Source organism: Grus americana, chromosome 20, assembly GCF_028858705.1.
Source record: "Grus americana isolate bGruAme1 chromosome 20, bGruAme1.mat, whole genome shotgun sequence".
Classification (NCBI taxonomy): Eukaryota; Metazoa; Chordata; class Aves; order Gruiformes; family Gruidae; genus Grus; species Grus americana.
This window is the reverse complement of record NC_072871.1, coordinates 11,594,273-11,614,075: the sequence shown is the minus strand read 5'-3', so window position 1 is coordinate 11,614,075 and position 19,803 is coordinate 11,594,273. Positions and strand designations below refer to the sequence as shown.

The window sequence follows — 19,803 nt, the reverse complement described above, 5'->3', positions numbered from 1 at the left end:
TTTCAGGGGTGCACCACGTGTGCTTTGCTGCAGACGCTCCGGGTAGGCGATTTCATGCTGGACCCAAGCTCCCTTTGCGCAGGGACCCGTCCAGCAAGCCCACGAGAGCCTCCCCAGCACAGGCTTTGCTATCAGAGCTGGTCTCCAGCGACACGCTGGTCAGAGACACTGTCCCCCTGCGCTTGGTGACTACACGGGGCCGGAGCGGCCGCTGGTGCTCACATTGCCATCTCAAACTGCTCCATCCACTTCCTCTTCATTTCCTCCGTCTTGCAGAAGAACTGGAAGCCCTGCTTCCCCTGAAGGTGAATTAGGTAGAAGCCGTATGACCACTGCAAGAGAAAATGAGAGCGGTGATCGGACTGCTGTGCTCCCAATGCCCGAGCAGCAAAACGCGCTGCACTTTTATCCCGGCATCTTAATTACCGCTCTGCCTGCCCCCGGCCCCGCTTCCGAGGGGCTGCTGACCCTTTGCAAAGGTAACAGCAGGGAAGGAGGAGGAAGAGCTCCGTGTTTCTACAGCACATCACAGCTAATGATGCCTGAATCAGCTTGGCACCGTGCACTAGGGCCAAATAGGATTTTATGGTGGCAGATGAGAGAACCCAGATTTTTCTGCTCCAGTGGATCCTCCCCAGCCATTATATGTCTCCCTGACAGCAAGTGACAGCCCAGGAGGAACATCTGACCTGCCCACTGCACATATGCTCTGCCTGTCTCATTACGACATTGCACATAAAAACACGAGAGAAGAGTGTGTGCTTTGCTTACCATTTTTCCATGAGACTAGAAAGCATAGGAGAGCAAAGTGGAAATATATTTCATTAAAACACAAGGCTAGCAGCATTTCTTCAGCAACCAAGTGGTAAAATTGGCTATTCTTCCCCAAACGTCACTTATCCCATCTGTGCAATACCTCTTCCCACGGCACGTAAGTGGATTAAGCTAATGGGTCCCTGCTTAACCGATAGCTGGGAGGAGTTTTTCCTTCATGACTGCAGGCTAAGCCCCAAACCACCGGCCAAACGGTGTTCCATCAGTGACGACCACCTCCGAGTGCCGATGTCGGGGAGTTGGTTGGCCACGCTCACGCTGCCTTTCCAGGCTCCTCCACCCCGCGACTCGTGGGAGCGAGAGCATCCGGACGGACCTTCCCTCCCTGCCCTCCCCTCCGCCCCGCCTGACGTTTGCTCCTTGCCCGTCCCTCGCTGCCGGCGGGCCAGAAAGCAGGGAGCAGCTTCCTCTCTCCTAACTCCAACCGTCCCAGCTCCTTCAGGGCTGGTTTGTAAGGACGGAGGTCAGGGATCAAGCCCAGCCCCACACTAATAAACGTTTCCCAACTCTTTGTAAGGCTGCCCCGAAAGCTGAGCATTTATTTTCCTGCTTTTTGCAAGCTCTGTTTCTACTTTTAAAGGCTAATGGGAATGTGCTACCGAAGGACCGGCCCAAACAGCTCCAAAATTTTCTCCAGCAGAGCTAATCCCCGGTCCACCTACCTTCTTAATATCCTTGTTATTCATAGGGTCGTCGGTCATCTTGTGAAAGAGCAGCTCAATAATTTCTTTCAGCTCATAATTGTATCCTTTCCTCTTGCAGACAATCACCACTTTATCAAATAAAAATAAATACCTGCCCAAAGCAAACAAACATGCAACCCCGTCAAACATCTCGTTAAGGTCCGCATTCAAGGGGAAAGTATTTGGAAAGCTCTTGCAGAGCTTTCCAGCCAGCACGATGTTCTAACTGTGTGATGGCAACTTCTGTCAGTGCAGCTCCAGGCAATCACCGCATAAACGAGCACAAGGGGAAGCGCCAAACGAAGACATGTTTGGTTCGGGAAAACTTCTCAGCGCCGTTGCTCACTCACCTGTCCTGCTTGGTGTGGTTGACTATGGAGCGGACCTTCAGCTCGCCATCGATCTTCGGCCTCCCGAACTCCTCCAGCTTCACTTGCTGCAGAAAGCAAAGCAGGGCTGAGATCCGCAGCCAGGGCTGGGACGGTGCTTTGAAGACTGAAACCCAAACCTGCCCGGATCGCACGGGGTGCTGGGCGCATCCCCCCGAGCCCTGCCTCGAGCTGCAGAAGCTCCTGGGAACAGCATCGCCCTCGCCAAGGGGAGCCCACGCACGAGCACGGCCCCGGCATCAGGAACGGGACCAGAGGAGATCCCTGGAGCTCCAGCACCAGCATCCCAGGGCAAGGCTCGGGAGTCACAGCATCTTTGCAAGGTTTGGGATGCAGAAAGAAAATCCCCCACAAAATAAGCTGTTTTCCAGGGGTTTCTACAAAACCAGAACCACGGCTCTTGTAGTTTTGATTCCCGTCCTGAACAAAGACTGGAGATTCTGGGGAGGCTGGAACCCAACCCAAGGGTTTGGCCAGTTCGTCTTGCAGCTCAAAAGCCCTTGTGCAAACGTCACTCGGTGCAGCACGGCCGCCGAGCCACAGGAACTGGTCCCCTTGCACAGTTCGTAGCGGGAAAAAAAAAATACTGTGAAGCATCAATGCTGGTCAGGAAAATAAATAGTCCATAATTATTTCACTGCTGTGCCATGTGGGCTCTGTATACATAACACCAATCACTCCACGACATCCCGCCCGGTGCAATGAAAGGAAATGCCGAGCAGAACGTGCGTGGGATTGATCTGCAGACAGGAGTGACTGCTTTGCTAACATCTCATCTCCCGCATGGCAAACTTGCTCTCTGGCTGCTGCAAGGAGAAGTGGCTGCTTAATGCCCCCATTTACATTCCAGTTTTTACGGAGCATGATGTCTGATTGTTCGCACAAATCGGGATTATCACAAGTGCTTCAATCAAACCCTGTGAACCGCAACAGCCCACATCCCACCGGAGAATTTTTGTGTTTCTTTTGAAAATTAAGGATTTTGTCTCAGTCTGTTAAATACCCATCAATTAAAAGTTCATTGTTTTCAAACGAAGTCAAGGCTTAAAACCCCCAAAGCCAGCGCCCCTCTGGGTGGGCAGCCCCCAGCATCTCCCTCCATCAGCCCTTTTGCAGCATCTCAGGTGTCAGCCCCCAAATTGCATTACCCCAGCGTAAAGCGTGACAGCAGAGCAGCTGCGCCCCCAGCTGACCAGCCCTCCCCTCCCACCCCCCCCCGGCAAATGTGGGAAAAAGCTCGTTAGCTTGAAGCTCTGCCACTGAATAGTAAATTAATGGGCTCATTCCGCGCTAAAGCAAGTGATGGGTTGCACAGGGTCAGCTGCTGCACGGTGATGGGACCAAGTGTTTGATACCCCTGGAGTTTGGAGGATGAGGTTCTCCCTAAAGCACCTGGTTGCGATTTTGGGATTAGGTGCACGTTACGCGTGCCCTTCTGCTCCAATGGGCCCTGGCACACTTTCAGTTAAACTGTCCTCTTAACAGCAAAAGAAAACCCACTTTAAATAGCAGACAGATTTGGGGAATTCTTGGGTCTCCCCTACACTAATAAAATGAGAAGAAGCTGGAGAAACATTTCCAGTGTGACACCACCAAGAGAAGTCACCCTCCATCACAGCCAAATCTGGTTTGTAATGTAGCAACCACTTCTGGACCGTCGGCAAAAACAGTCAGTGATCGAACACGCAGGGATCTTTCTTGGGTAGCGCATCACATTCAGTAGTATTTGCACAGAAAAAGCAAATATATTAATAATAATCGAATTAAAGTAGGGAGTGAGAGGATTTTCCAACTTACCAGATTTTCTATAGAGCTCTGAAATTCACTTATTTTCTTTAACGTCTCTTTGTCCCTCTTTACTTCATTTATGTACATGGCCAAGTCCTCAAAAGAGAAGTGAATATTCATTTTTATTTTCCAGACGAAACTAGTACCTTACCAAAGCAGAAACCACACGACCTCGGCTCCCCGAAGGCACGCTGCCCTCGGCCCTCAGGAGTCAGAGCAGGGCTGGAGCAGCAGCGGGGCTGAGCACCGGCGTTCTCTGCTTGCGCTGCTGAACGCGCAGGACCTGCAATTTTTCCCATGTCCCAGAAGAGGGCAATGCACGAATCCAGAGCCGCACAGCAAAACCCGGCCCGTGGCTTTTGCCTGCAGCCAGGCATCCCCCCCGCCCCGGCAGCGTTCTTCCCTCCCGGCTTTCATCACCATCATTCCCTTCGTCCCCCCGGATACAAAAGCTGTGAGCCAGTCTTGGTGTCAAAACACCCACGTCTGCGAGAGGACTGCTTCGGACGCCCGGCTGCGCGGCGGCTGTGAACAGCGTTTGAGCCGGCTCTGCCCCCGGTGCTTCCAGCTGACCTCCCTGGGTGCTCCGGATCGCACCTGAGCTGGGATGCTCACGCTCCGTCCTTCCCGGGGACGCCCCGCGAGAGCATCCCCATCTCCAGCACCTCTGGGCATCCAACATCTCCCACCACACCAAGGCTACGTTGTAAAATAGAGACACACTCGATGGAGCTTGTTCTGCCCTGGAAAATTCCTTGCTTACCTAAGTTTTGACCCACGAAAGAGAAAGAACCCTATCCCTTCCACCGAGACAACTTCTTACACCCTGTGGAGTGTATTTTCTGTGCCCGTTTGCTTCTTATCTGCTCCCTGCCTCCCTGTCCTCAACAATAGCTCTTGTCAACTTGGATTAAATCTGAACGTGGGATTTTTTAAGACATCCCCTCTGGGTCAGACCTTCCTCAGCTTCCCAACATAAGAAGGGTTAATCACAGATGATAATCACAAATCTACGTGACAATACTTATCACAAAATACCCCACTGGGCCGATGGCAGGGATGGTTATGAAGAATGACAAAACCAAAAGCCTTATGAAGTCGCATCCTCCATCAGGCTTGAGCGCTGAGCTCAGCTCCCTGCTGCTGAACAGGCCTACGCAAAGGGCAGACACAATCCCAGGATGGGCCGTGACTTCACACAGCAACTGCGGCGTGCAGACCTGGGCTGCGGGATTGCACCGGGAACCTGCCTTGCTCCCACCATCGCCCGGGGGCTCGGTTCTCCACTCCGGTGGAGGGTCGGTACCTGCACCAAATACCCCCACGTGCAATTTTTTGGTGCAGATCCTGACCCCGTCTTGTGCAAACAACTACCTGTGCAAAATAAAAGGGAGGCGAATCCCCTCGGGAAACGCAGCCCTGGCTGTAGATATTTACCCCCCCTGCACGGCTCTCGCCCCAGACGGCGGCAACGTCTGCCGCCTACCAGCACGGCAGACAGACAGACTGGATTCGCAATGAAAAACGTTACTTGTAAGTTAAGCCTTGGTTTACAGATCAATTAAAACCAAACCGCGCAGCTTCCTACGCCCCGGCCGAGCCCAGCGTGGTCTGAACTGCACCTGCGCTCTCCCGGCGATGGGGCGATGAAAGAGAAACCTCACCGATGGCTACCGGCCACGTCCTGCCAAAAATGCTGAGTCTGCAGTGTAGCCGGAACGTACAGACGTTTATTTATCAGCAGTGGTATCGGTGGGTGCTGTATTATGAGGCCATAAGCAGGTTTAACAACTGTCACCAGTTTAGCGTTCGCTCGAGGCCACGGGCGCGCGGCGTTGTGCGCAGCAGCGGGCTGCGGATGCAACGTCCTTCAAACAACCTTAACTTTACAGCGACCTACATAGCGGCGCTAGGTTCCCGGGCTTGCAGGGATCACGGCTGAAAAGGTCACCCAACTTATGTAAGCGCTAGAAAACGCGGTGTTGTCACAAAAGCTGCGGCTCCGGGGCAGAAAACAAAGCGACCTGCGAACACGGGAGCGAGCCCAGGGATGAATCCTGCAGCGCTCGCCAGAGAGAAAACCTGGAGTTAACGATCATCCTCAAGTCAGATTCTGCTGACGATGGTCCCGCAGTGTGAGTGTGCGGGGGGGGGGGTGTACCCAGGTCAGAGAACATTTGGATGATTTTATTTTTTTTGTTTTTGTTGCTGATGGCTTTCCTGAGATCTTGGGGGTTTCAGCTGAAAGCTCAAAAAAAACTCTAAACAAAGCAAAGTTTTGACACCAGAAGTCTTCATTTGTGGAAAGAGTATTTTCCCCTTAATAAGAATAAATAATTGGATAAAAGGATTCCCAACCAGCGCCTGGACAACAGCGTGCAGGCAACGCTCCGCACGGGCTCCCATTTCTGCAATACTCCCCGACTTGCTGATACAGCTGGAGTTCCTCCAGATCCCTCCTAGCAAAAACAAGAGCCGAATCTGGCACAGCCTCCTTACAACTTTTCACTAATTACTATTGTGTGTAACTTGTCAACAAATACCAGCTTCCCCAGCTGCTTAGGGAAGAAGATAACAGCGATGACTACAGATCTGCTGCGAAGCAAGCGCATCAAATGGCAATCAATACGCACACGCGTGTCCAAAAGGAGGAGGTGCTGCCTTCCTTCGGGTTGTTGGACGGGTTTTCCACCTAAGCTTTTGTTTTACAGAAGCAGAGGGGTCCCGCGCTCTGTCGCACCCCGAGCCCAGCGCAGCCCCACCGCCGCTCTCGCCCTCCGGTACCTGCATCGCCTCCAGAGCCTCCTTCAGCTGCTGCTTCTCTGGTCGGTCCGATGAATGGCTGAGCAGCTCCTGAAAAAAAAAATTAATAAATAAATAAAAGAGTTTGGGTCTGCTGGGAAAGCTGCCCGCACCCTGCCTGCACCGGGCAGGCTACGAGCCGTGGGCAACGGCTGCCTGCTGCCAGGGTGGTGGCAGCGATGCCGGGGCAGGCGACTGCAGCCGTAGGACGAGGAACACGCCAAGCGGCTGGTGCTCGAGAGATCTGTTACACGGAGTTGACGGGAGGAATTTCACACATAATCAGATTATATGCAAACTTATTTTATATTCATTAAGTGCCTCTCGTGGCTAACAAGTGCAGAATTACCCTAGGTCACCATACTTTAAAAGACGGCACAAATATTATGTCGTGTTAAGTAGCTCTAGTAATTATTTCATTTGAAAGGGGAAAAAAAAACCCACCTCCTCGCTCTGCATTTGGCAATGATTCACTCTCCACTGTAAAAGCTGAAAGATGCTACAGTGAGGATGGCAGCTGGAGAGAAGTGCCAACGCTGAAACACTTACTTTTAACAGGAGATGATATTTCAAAACTCTCTGCATTGGAACCACCAGCAGATCTTGCAATTTAAATTTCCCATCCTGAACCTTTAGTGTGCATTCCTAGTAAAGAAATCAATAAATCAGCAGTGAAGCAGCTGAGGGAAAACAACAGCTTCCCCACAGAAAAAGCCTCCAATGTCCCCCAGCTGTTATGTTTTGCTCCTGTAAAATCAGCTTTGATGAGAAATGGCTCGCAGTCCCTGCATGCGCCCAGCCGGAGCTGGGGCCCCGCCACAGAGGTTACTGAGGAATAAAACCCAGGGGCTGGACCCTAAAATACAGCCATTCTCATGCAACTGAGCTCCTCCAGCTTAATGAGACACTGCTCATTAGGAGAGGACGCGAATGCTCTCAGACCTCGGGGAACGTCAAATGAAACGCATCAGCCTAACTCACCTCCTCGAGGGTTTGACCTAATGCCTTTTATTTGCGAGGGGCTGGAAGCGAGCACGCAGCCACTGTGCCTTCGCTGACAAGCAGTAGGGCATTAAGATGAGCTCATGTGGTCGCAGCAAGTTTTGCGACTGTTACCTTGGCCCAGACCCATACGTGACTCTGCTGTGCTGGCTGAGAGCCCCTGCGTGCCCCCCCAGGAAGACGAGCGGAGCTGCCACGAGGGAGGGAGGGAAAGGAGAAGCACGGGAGCAACTGGGTGTTACAGCAACTGGCCCTTCAGCAGAGGATGCAATTCAGATCACGATCAAGGGAACGTGTTTTAAAAAATTATTTAATGCAGTTTTAACCCTGAATTGGGTTGCTAGTTTTGCACGGAAAATCAAAAAGCGTTTGCAGGAAAGGAGGCAACACGTACAGACAGCCCAGCAAATTCAGATTAGCATCAAGACGAAAGCAGGAATTAAAGCTGGGTAAAAGCAGCAGCTCCAAGGATGCATCCCTTCTGGGGCTCCTTTGATTTACTTAATATCTGGATTAGCCCCTGTTTGCACGAAGCCTTTACGCTGGGGAAGGAGGACAGGGGAGCAATCCGGGCGCTCGCCTGGGGACTCGGGTTCGCCTCGGGCTGTCCCCGATGCTGCGCGTGACCTTGGAAAGGCACTCGGCTCCTGGCTCGAGGACGCTCGGTGCCTTTGGGTCTCCCTGCATGACTCGAAGAGGAATTTGTCCACGGACAGGCCCAGCTTGTTTTAACTTGGATAAACTCGGGGGAGGAAGGACAGAGAGCATGTTTACGGGGCGGGGGGGGAGATGAAGGGGCAAGCAGGGGATCAGGACAAGATAACCCCCAGCTTTGCCCCCTCTCTGGGCAGTACCGACTCCTCTTGCTAACCGAACCGTTTCCAACACGCCCTCAGCTCCAGCAAATCCTTCCAAAACCCACGACACGGGGAGCCCTCGGCCCCAGTGTCCCCTGCCCGCTCACCTCCACCTTCTGCCTGACGTCCTCCCTGTTGGCGAGGAGGTGGTTGAGCGTGTTCTGGGCGTACTCCATGTGGCTGCAGTACTTGCCGTAAATCAGCAGCCTGTAGAGGGGGAAATCACAAATTTAATCGGAAACACTTGCTGGCAGTTATAACCTGTTATAAAAGATATATATATACTTATATACAGGGAAAGGACAAGGCAAACAGCTATTCCCCCATATAACTGCTTAGCAAAGTATTAACACTCTTTTACTGCACGGCTTTTTAAGTCTTTTGAAGTTTCCAGAGCTGGAGCCCGCGGGGGCGATTCAGCTCACGAGGAGCAGAAGGGGCTGAGTGGCCAGAGGAACCTGTTTTCGGAGGGAGGACGGCTCATCCCTCCGCTCCCGAGCGCCATAGATTTAACCACCGCTCCCCAAGAGCCGTGCTCGACAAGAAGGGGAAACCCAGCTCCACGCTGGCAGACCTTCCCTAGAGCAGGTTACAAAGCGGCTCTCTAAGAGGCACCCGCAGCCCGAACACGAAAAGAAAGAGCGAAGAGCCGGGACTCCAGCCCTGCCCAAGCTGCCGGTCACCGCCGGCACTCGCCTCTCCCGACTCCAGCGAGGGTCTGCGGATTAACTAAAACACGAGGAGGGGGCAAGCGCTGAACCCCTGCAATCCAACCCGGTGGCTTTTCCTCGTGACTACGCCATCGCCGTGATCCCCTCGACGTCCCAAAAGGCGCCGTGCGGCCCCGATGGCCACGCGCTGGTTTTCTGGCGGTGCCACGTTAGCCGCAGGGCTCGCAACGGCAGAGCAGGGATGCCTTTCAACACCAAACGACAACAAAAACCCGCTTCCTGAGAGCATTTCTGAATGCAGCTCGCCCAAGCCCATGCATTCATCTCCTAAAAAGTCTTTGTTTCCTCAGTCACAGCACCTCACAGCCCAAAAAACAATTGCCGTCGCCGCAGCTGATGTGTGCCCCTCTCTCTGCAAGTTTCTCGGTATCTCACCAACTAAGGAAGAAGACAAAAAACTCTTTGATTCTTGAGAAGTGCCCAGAATGGATGTGGGTGATAATAATTTGCACATCAGCAGAGAACGAGAGGCTTCAAATCCCCTTGAACCCCAAGGACACAAGCTCGCTGCACCTTGCAGGATGGATCACAGGGACCTAAAGATCAAGAGAAGGGGTAATTTGGGGAATGAAGGTTGTCACAGCCCTTGGAAACTCAGTGGAGCTCTGTATAGATACCCTGGGCTATAAATTTAAACATCTGACACAAACAGAGCAGTTTTGCTGTGGATTCCCCCTTTTTCCTCCACTTCACTCATTAATCCTGCACGACAGGTTTGGGTTTTCCCCCCTTCCTTGCCGTTAACTGTATTGCTGCTGCTAAGACACATATTCCATCACACGCTGCAACTCATCCATTATTTTGGGGCTTCGTCTCTTGATGGAGACGATCTGGGAGCCCCTGACCCGGTGTCGCTCCGTAAACGTGGGACTCTCAGAGCCCGGCGGGGAGCTGAATAGGGAGATTTATGGGAGCCGCAGTCCCCGGCGAAGCAGCAGCCAATACAGATTATTCTTCTGCCTTTTCCCCTTGACAACTTCTGAACATGCACAATAATATCTACCTTGCCAGCACCTGGAGAGTTTCAAAGAGGCTTCAGGAGCATAAATTCAGACTCCAGCTTTCAGAGAAAGAGATTCACAAACTACTTCCTTCAGAAGAAAAAAACCCAACAAAGCCTGCAAAGCGGAGGAGCAATACATCATTTTGCTGGGACACCTCTGAGGATGCGTGGGGAAGCGAGAGCTATTTGTCACGGACACATTCGATGGAGGAAGGTCTCACATACAGGCACCAAACAGGGACTCTGGAGGACAACGTTCTCTTCTTGGTGGGGCAACACTGTCTCCCCAGGTGAGCTCACTTTCTCCTCCTGCACTCCCACTTCCTTGCTGTAAAATGTGGTATCGCCATCTTTCCTGACGTACGAAAGGACTCTGCCTGTTGGATCCAGTCGCTCCAAACTCTTCACTCCTGAGAGCCCGGATTTGGGGTCTTCTCCAAGCCAAAACTCCCCAGGAGCAGTAGTTTCCCACGGCGCTGAGCTCCCCAAGACCCCCTGGGGCTGAACACAGCTTCGGAGCTGCCGTTGCCACCTCGCAGCCATCGGTCTGGCTCCTCCGTTCTTTCTCGGGAAGGCTTTTCGGTCCTTCCAACAGCTGCCTGCAAACTCCCCTAGGCACTGGGGCAGTGCGTCCACCCACCTGCATGGAACCCATCAGCTACAAGCGCTCTGCTGAGCTCCCACCGGCAAATGAACAGAAGCAAATATTTATTTAAAGGCTGCCAGCCAAAACCAAGCCTCGTGCCTCTGCACAGCCACGCGGATCTCCCTGGGGAGCGATGCCACCTCCACGACTCCTCCCGTGTCCCTTCCCTGCTCCCCGCGTGCACAGCTCTGCCCCAAGCGCAGGCAGCGGCGGATCCGGGAGGGATTGCTTCCCGGGGATGGCACCGGCACGCACGGAGCCCAGCAAGGAATTAGGAGATCAAAATCACCTAAGTGCGTTTTATGAGTATTTTTAAATTATTTGCATTCTTCTTCGGAAACTTTTTTTTTTTATTTAATCCAGAAAACATTCCCTTTCTAAAGAGCGGCGCCATGAATGATGGAATATCTGACCTTACGGTGTATTATTAATGCAGATGGTATTTCTGGAGTTATTGACTTCTGAATGGCATTTCTGTGTCTAGACACTGGTTTAATCACAGTGAAATAACACCCTGGCACAATTCCACAATGAATCAGGCCTTTGATTACTATTAAGGATATTAAAGGCTTTTATTAACCTTATCTTTGCGTTCCGGGGTACTCCTGCTTGCAGCTGCCAAAACACAGAATCTATTATGTTTGCGAGAGCAACTTTTACATTTATTCATCATGCAATAGGTGCGGGACAAGGGCAGTGCCAAAAACGCGGTATTTTTCTCCGAGTGAGCAATCACTCTGATCTAACCAGAGCGAACCGTCCCCTGCAAAGGAGTCCTCCCACCGCATCACAGGCCCTCAAAGCTGCTCGCAGGAGAAGACCACGCTAAACCCTCGAAGGCGAGCGAGGTTTCGCTCCGTTCTGGCTCGCCATAATCGCAGCGTTTATCCCCTCCGACACATCCCTGCGAGCGCGCCGTGTGTTCAGCCTGCGGAACGGCCGCTCCCAGCCGGGAGGCAGTCAGCCCAGCAAAGTGCCGGCGCAGACCCGGGCTCGCAGGAACAAGCGTCCACGGGAGCCGCGCCGCGTTAGCCGGGTCACTCAGAGAGAGACGACTGCGTTTCCTTTACCTCTCTTTGAATTCCAGAAACACTTTTGCCAGGCTGCTTCCTCCAGACATCATAGAGACGTCGATGGCTCTCAGGAAATTGAAGTGCACTTTAATTAGGTCCTAAAACGAAGAAACAATCAATGCTTTACACACATCCAAAGCGAGCGGGCAAACACAGCCTACAGAAATGCACGTTCGCTACTTAATCAGGCAGTCATTTTCTCTTTTTTCTTTTTTTTATCTCTTTTTAGCTATTTTTAAAATAAGTCATTCTAGTGAGACGCAGCCCTAAATGGCCAGGAGTACAAGGGTGTAATTCTGTTAGGAGGTTATATGGTGATAAACGCACCAGGATTTCCACGTCTATCAAAGTCCCTTTCGCAGGTCTGGAGGGAGCGGAGGAGATGGGCAGGCTCCGACCCAGACCCCGTGCAAGCCAGCGTAGAAATAAATCCCTTCATCGCAGCGTGCCCAAACCATCTCTAAGTACAGCTAAAATACAGAGCCCCACTCCCGGAACATCCTCCGTACAAAATTATTTTCTCACCTAGAGTTCATATAATCCCCCACTCTAAAACTGAGTGCTAACGAACATCTCCTAAACCCCTCCGAGCTCTGCAGCACAGGAGGGATTGAACCTCTACAGGGGAACGCACAAATCTAACGTGAAATCTGAAAGCCTTCTCTCCGGCAGGAAGGTGGCTGAGTTGCCGTGAAAAGAACAAAGATTTAAGCCGCAACGTCTGCGCCGTTACCTCCAAATTGATAAAAATAGCTTCCATGTCTTGGGGAGTCAGTACCAGCCGCAGTGGGTTCATATAGTTCTGCAAGAGGTAAATGGAAAAGGGGTTGAAATACTGGAGAGGAGCGAACGAGGGGGGGTTTGGGCGAGGGAGGTATTTCTCCCTGCTTCACCAGTTCACTGACCTGGGCAGGGAGAAGCCAGGTTTTAATGAATTTAAGCACTCGCAAAGGCAGATGAACGACAACGCGTTCGTCAAGACCAGGCTGCACCCAAGCAGGAGCCGGGAACCCCCGTGGGCGCATCCTCCCCGGAGCTCCCCTGGGCCCCGTGGCACTGCCAGGCGTGGGAAGGTGCGAGACCCCCCCGACCCGTGGGTGGGCACAGATCCCTCTCCTGCTAAATCGGCAGGGAGAGGCGTTTAAATGCACACGGTTTCTTCACCTTGGCTGCAGTCGGGAAGAGCTCTGAAGCATTTTTTCAGCTCTTTGATTATCTCACTAGAATTCTGCCCTTGAAAAAGCGCCGATGATGTGATTACATTGGAAATGCCTTTCCGAACAAATACATATTAATAGAAACGTCTACATGACTTGTAACTACAAAACCCCCCGACGCGGCGCACCAAAGACAGGACCCTCTGCCCGTAACGCGCGGTCAGAACCCGCTAAGCCTTCGCAAGCCTTTTTAACGGGTATCAAAGCGATAATTTAATTCTTCCTTTAGGCTGAACCAGAAGGGCTGTGGCTGTTTCCAAGGAACAAGGGCTGTGTCCTTCAACCACACGTACGTTAGGACATCCCCATGGAAAACAGGAAACGCTATCCCGTTTGTGCCAGTTTCGCTCACAGCTTCTTTGCGGGAACTTTCAGCAGACAGAGGCAAATAATTGCAAAAGGGGAGGAAACAAAAGCGTTAGGGTGATTAGAAACGGCAGCTTGATTTTCACTATTGTCCTTCATTCCCGCTGCTTTCCTCAGAGCAGAAACCACCTCCAGGCTCCAGTTGTATCCACGACTCCGCTGTCTTGTTGAGGTGTTCGTTTTCATTTTTATTATAAAGAAAGGCACAACAACAATTTATCAAAACCAATTAAAACCCATGAATTCAAGCAGCAAAATTTTACTGTTAATCCAATTAGTTTCAATGACAAGTCAGCACAGCTTCAGCACTTTTGAAAAACACCCAGAATAAAGAAATTATTGCGTAGCAATCAAAGTGATAAGATATCTGCAAACACGGCTCCTATTGGCAAGACCGGCCCGGCTGAGCGAGGAGTGGGAGTCTCTTACCCTGGGGTAGGGGGGACACAGCAGGATGGTTTTCAGCCTATTTCCAATATGCAGCGATCAGAAAAAATATGCTGTTTGGCTCCTGCAGTTACAGGCTGCACATTTGTGCTTGTCAGTATGGGTTTTCTGGATCCCCCTTCTCTCTAATTTTACATGTGAATGCATCGATCCTGCCTCATCACATCTGCCAGCTCTCGCAGGGAGAACTAATACAGCGAGATTAATGCGAGATCAAGGGATGATGTGGAAGGCGATGGTATAGAAAAGATGGCTCAGTTCTTACCTTTTCTATATCTTCAAGTGTTTTGTAGTATTTGGCCTCAGTTTCTTGGATTTCTAGCAAACAGCAATTTCTTTTGTCATCTTCTGTCATTCCCATTTTCTAGAAAAAGGAAAAAGGAACGCATGGCCGGATGCTCTTAATAGGGGTTCAGCAACCTGCTCACGTGGAGCAGAGCTCCAGTTCAGCCTTCGGTGACGGCAAACTCAGAACAAGCACAAGTATTACCGGTTTGTGTTAAAGGAAACTATTTTTATCCAAAAAAATTAGGAAGGAACCCTGGCTGTCCTATTCAATATGTTTCAACACGGCAAGCATTATATTTTTTGCATTCGTTATAGCTACATTACCAAAGACTATCAGCTACAGAACAAATAATGCTAGTTTTCCCCATTTATTTTTTTTTTGCTTAAGATGAAACTCACAGCAGAGCCTAAGTGGGTCATAAATAATATCTCAGACTTACACAAATCCCCTGCTAGGGTTGCCAATTCTCATGATTTTAGGTCAAATCTGATAATACATGTGTTTCTTAAAGCCCCAACTCCTGGAGTCACTTCTCTTGCTTTTGCATCCGTAAAGCGGAGCAGAAAACACGTCTCGGGAGGTGCTGCACCGGTCAGTGCAGTCTCTGAACTGGGGAGGTGATTCAGTGTCGGGGTTTTCATGATCATGCACAGGACCGGACACCCTCTCTACACCCTCTTTAACTCACAGCTCAGACCTATCAGCTGGATGGAAACCAATATTTTAATCAATGCATCTTACCTGCATATATCTAATCTGAAGCATGCAGAAATACAAGAAACCAATTAGCATTACACACTTGCTATTGCAACAAATCTTTAAAAAAAGCCATTATTTAGACAGCTACGTGCATGCTTACATTAAAAATAGGCTTTTTTGCTCAGGGGAGGGGAGGGAAGGGAGTCAGAGCCATTGCCTCCATCGCTGCTCAGCGGTGTCTGACAAAATGTAAAACTTTGTGGAGGGGACAGTGAAAAATTACCAATTCCCTTGACTCTAATCCTGCACTCTCCAGCTGCGGGGCACCCGCACGGTGGGAACTTCCCCCCACTTTTGCCTTTTATGCAAGAAATTCCTACCAAAACCTTCCCAGCGGCCAGTTCTTGGGCCAACTGGCTTCTGCAACTGATGGCAACGTGGTAAAAACACCGGTGGCCAACGAGCCGTGCTGACGTCAGCATGGCCACCAGTGTCCGCAAACAGCTCCAAGCGCTTCGGCGGGATCAGCGGGAATATTTAATGCCTTGATCCAGGGGGTTTTGGTGTGCAGGGAGCTCCTCGGGCTGCAGACAAGGCGTGAAGGGATGAAGTGCCTCAACCACCATCGTCATGGTCTTGGTACCGCTTGCAGCCAGGTGCGGGATGGGTGAGAAATCACCACGTGGGCATCGCTGCCGCACAGCTCGGCTCGCTCGCCAGGCTCCGTGGGGTGAAGCCCTGCCTCCCCGCACCTCGGCTGGCACAGCCACCTGCCCCACTCCAGGGATTTAATTAATCAGCGAACTCGCCCATTGATCCTGCTTTGTTATGGGGAGGTATGTACCGTCGTCAGCACTGTCTGCGGCCAGGAGAGAGTAATTACAGTCTGCACAAAGCCCGGGGGTGGCAGATATCAGAGGGTGGGAGAAAATTTGGAAGGTTACGCTCTGATGGAAAGGTCTCTTCCAGTTCTGCATCAGCAGAAGCCAGGACAGCCAGCCTCCTTGGCGCTGGGGACGCAGGTAGCGAGGGTGGCTCCGTGCACCTTCCTGGCGCACCCATGGCGCATCGTACTTGCACCAGGGCCCTTGGAGTTAACGCACGTCCCTCCACGAGGCCGTGCGTGCTGCACACCCGGGTTTCCCCATCATCGAAAGGCTTTTAGAGATGATGAATGGGGTTGGCTGCTTGTCCCTAGAGCCGCTCAGGTCCCCGCTGCCCCAGAAAGCTCCACTGTAAACATCTACCCGCTCCGAGACACCCAGGCAGGAGCGGCAACAGGCACGAACGAGCGCTGGCTCCTCCACGCACAGATCTGTCAGCCCTCACCCCGATCTAAAAATACGGGTGGCAGACACGGCACATCTGGCTGATGGAGCAGGCAGAGCCGCCGCGCTCCCCCCTCCCCAGGAAGGGCTGAAGTGACACGCGCTGCCTTGGCTCAGCAGCAATTACTATTTTTAGCTTATCTTTTAGGGCTTATTAGCTCTTCCTTTCCCTTCCTCCTCCCCAAACTCCTTCGGATGACAGGATGGGCTGGGAAACTCCTCGGAGAACTCCCTCCGGGCAAGCGCCATCCCAGATTGGCTTATTTTTACCTCTCACGAGGCAGCTCAGTTTCCAGGAAGGATGCGAAGCGATTCGCTTCCCCGCAGCATCACCTGTCATTGGCGGACACTCATTTATTTAATTGAATCCCCTCCCTTCCCCTCCCATCAAGGTGTAGCTTTAAAATGCACAGGAATTGTTACCATGGGCTGTTGAACCTCCACTCTGATGATATCTTCATAGATATCATCGCCTTCATCTTCACAGGGGACGCAGTCATAAATATCCTCCCCCAGATCATGTTCGCTGAAACGAGAAGGAGAGCGATTTAGCGATAATGAAGAGGGCACGTTCGCTGTCACTCGATCAGGCAAACGAACTGCTCGCGCCAAGGAGGGAGGATCATCACGACAATAAGAAAACTCTCCTGGCCCACAGCACGGACATCCTCGGTCCACGTTCCCTGTTTGCATTAGGAGTCTCTGTTTTTCCCAGATCCGTACCCGCTGCACATCCTCCCGCTCGCTGGAGGCTGGAAAAGGCCAAACACCGCTCGACACGAGCGGGGACAGCAGCCAAGCAGCCGCCCCAAGCCCCGTGCCAGGCGCGCCTGCAATGCCCAGCCTGCCGGGCTGCCGGCTCTGCCCCTGCCGAGTTTTTGCTCGGCGCTAATCGGCCCGGCCGAGACGGACCCGACGGCCAAGCGCCCCAGCGAGACCATCTGAGCCGCCGCGTCCGGCCAGGTCCAGCTCCACCTGCCCCCGAAGATGCCCACAGCATCCTCCTGCCTCTCCTCTTTAGGACGAGGAGCAGCTCTTGTGTCGGTGACTTTAACTGTATTACGCTGGGAGAATAAATTTTAATGGGTTGGATTTTGGTATGTTTAAGGCACTGCGCTCACTCTTGGTCTGCACCGCGTCCGGGTTTAAGAGCTCCGGGTCCAGTTTCTCTGGGGGATGGATCGACCCCCCCAAAGCACAATCCCCGCCCTGATGCGCGACTGGGTGATTTTTAATCTAACGTTTCCCGGAGGAGGGGGAGACTCTCCCGATCACCATAAGGCCATCTCGCCAGACGCTCAGCTCGGTGGTGCTCAGCCCCAGTAACACTACTTACATCAGAGATAAATTAAGCAGCAAAAAAAAAAAAATCACATTTTCAAAACCGGCCACATCACTTTGGAGGGGCCCCCTGCAAGCACAGGCCTCAAAGGCATCGCTGAGACGTAGTGCTCAACTTGTATTTAAAGGTGATGGTGTTAGGTACTTAATTGTCATCTGAGCCTTTACAACCTCCCCCAGGGGTTCCTAAGTCTTAGAACACTTTTGAAAATTCAGCCCATAATAAATACCAATTAACAATAATAATTTTAGCGCTTAGATCTACAGGTGCTGATTGCTAACGGCTCCCACTGAAGTCAACCCCATGGGATCAGGACAGTGTGAAACACTGGAATATCAAACAGCGTTCGCATATTTTACGAGCTGTCTCTTTCAACATGGGTATTAATTACATACAAATATATCTGGGTGTAAAACTGTGCTCAAACCGTAACACTTGACATCTCTATATTATACAGCATGGAGCAGCTGAGTACATCTGTTTGCAAAACGGGGCTTTAATTCTTTTCTAAATGCAGTTCTTTCTATTTTAAAAAAACAGATTTATTTAATAAAAGTTTGGGAATTTTAAATAAATACACTGGCATGATGTATCCGTCCCATTCTTCCAGAGTGATGCATTGCAGCTGCTGTAATAATGCCCACTAATAGCTGGTGATCCATCTTCTCCTTCCCAAGCGTCGCCGTCACCATTATTATCTGTACCAATATTTATATTCTCAGCTCCGCTCCTTATCCAGAGCGAGTAACTCCGGGTTCCTGATTAATCTTCCCTCCCCGCCCGCACCTCTCGGATTGCTAGCTGTCTCTCCATACATCATTTCCCTGGCGTGAGGGTCGTTAGGAAACGTACGGTTGGGTTAACGCCGCAAGCACGAGCCCCGCTGGGTACGATGTGCCCACGGCGAGTGCCGCGGTGATGCTGCTGCTGGAGCACAGCCCGCTGCGTGAGATGGCTGCTCGTCGCCAGCAACAAGAGCGGCTCGGCAGCTGTTCTGGGCCACGTGCGGAAGGAGAAGATGTCCCCGGGAAGCCCTGCATCCTGAGCATCACCTGGACCTGCTCTCCTGCACACGAGCACAACCAGGTGCCACGGCCAAGCCTCAGACCCCAGCACTGCCTGTCCCCAGCCGGGACAAGCCCTCCTTTTGTCCCCCACCCAGGAGCCACGAGCTCTGGAGCAGGGCCGGGCACACACAAGGACATCGCTGTGAGAAACCCAGGCGGCAGCGCGGGATGCTAACGGGGTTTTGCCAAATCACAGGCTGCCAGAACCAAGCCTGGAGCAGGAGGGGTGCCCCCCCAGAGCTGGCCCAGCACCTCTGGGTCTCCAGGAAAGTAGCAGGAACATCTTCCAAGGGCAAACGCAGCAAATTTGTCCATAGAGCTGCCAAGAGCCATCTGACACGAACGCTGGACCATCACGGCCGGCCACATCCTGACAGCACCTCGCCACTCTCACTGATCTGACCAAGGGGCTGAGCCCCCGCTGCTCCACTCGTTCCTGCTCATCCACACCAGTACCAGCCCTTCCCATCTCCCATTTCCGACCTGAGGCAAAAACCAGGAACAGCTCCCTTGTCCTGGGGCCATCCAGAAAGACACCTCCACTTCAGAGAGCAGGGGAGAGGCACCAGAGACGCTCCAACCTGACAGTCGTGGTGGTATTAAAACGACGATACTTTCGTCCAACGGACGCGTATTTGTTAAAACACATTCCTAGTATGTCTCTGAGACCATCAGAGGCTGCCAGTTTTACGGAGAGCAGTGAAACGTGCCGATTAGCCTCCCCCGGAGCAGCCCGCGAGCGGCCGAGCTTTGCCGGTGTGAGTACGGCTGTTGACATCGCCGCTTGGCACATATTGATTTTCATCAGCCTCCGCATTTTGTCTGTCAGAGTTCAAAATATGCACCCTCCCCGTCATTAAAGAAAGAGAACAGGTACCAGGACATTTTTAGCCAGTGGCAGCCTAAGAACACACTAAATTTTAAATGCCAGAAAGGGAGGGAAAGCGGGGCAGGCATTTTCCGTGTTTAGCACAGTCCCCTGCTGTGGGAGGCAATAAATTCAGCATCCCAAGTGTGTCACGCGTAGACTGAACAACCTGAGCAAGGAAGGCCAGATCCTCACCTTGTTCTTCACAAAGAAAAGCAATTTACTCCTTCAATAAAAGCAGCAGAGTCCGAGAGTTACCCGTGGGTGTCGGAGCCTACGATCTCCCGCCTGGATTAGGAGATTCACTGCCAGCTCTGGGTTTAGGAAAGGGATTTTATCCGCCCTTCAGAGTTAAAGCCAGCGTTTGCAATT

The 19,803-nt window shown here is 51.9% G+C and overlaps 1 protein-coding gene across 3 annotated transcripts in view; it reads right to left on the bottom strand.

Annotated features, from left to right (window-relative positions):
* VAV2 (vav guanine nucleotide exchange factor 2) overlaps positions 1-19,803 on the bottom strand; it is a 147,220-nt gene that overhangs the window by 12,392 nt on the left and 115,025 nt on the right. For all 3 annotated transcript variants that reach the window (XM_054848699.1, XM_054848697.1, XM_054848698.1), the window contains 11 exons: positions 16,578-16,680; positions 14,104-14,202; positions 12,542-12,610; positions 11,806-11,906; positions 8,463-8,562; positions 7,046-7,141; positions 6,479-6,547; positions 3,704-3,790; positions 1,868-1,953; positions 1,497-1,629; positions 223-332 (listed from right to left, as the gene is read on the bottom strand). In XM_054848699.1, coding sequence (XP_054704674.1) covers positions 223-332; positions 1,497-1,629; positions 1,868-1,953; positions 3,704-3,790; positions 6,479-6,547; positions 7,046-7,141; positions 8,463-8,562; positions 11,806-11,906; positions 12,542-12,610; positions 14,104-14,202; positions 16,578-16,680 — 1,053 coding nt within the window. The remainder of the gene's footprint in view (positions 1-222; positions 333-1,496; positions 1,630-1,867; positions 1,954-3,703; positions 3,791-6,478; positions 6,548-7,045; positions 7,142-8,462; positions 8,563-11,805; positions 11,907-12,541; positions 12,611-14,103; positions 14,203-16,577; positions 16,681-19,803) is intronic.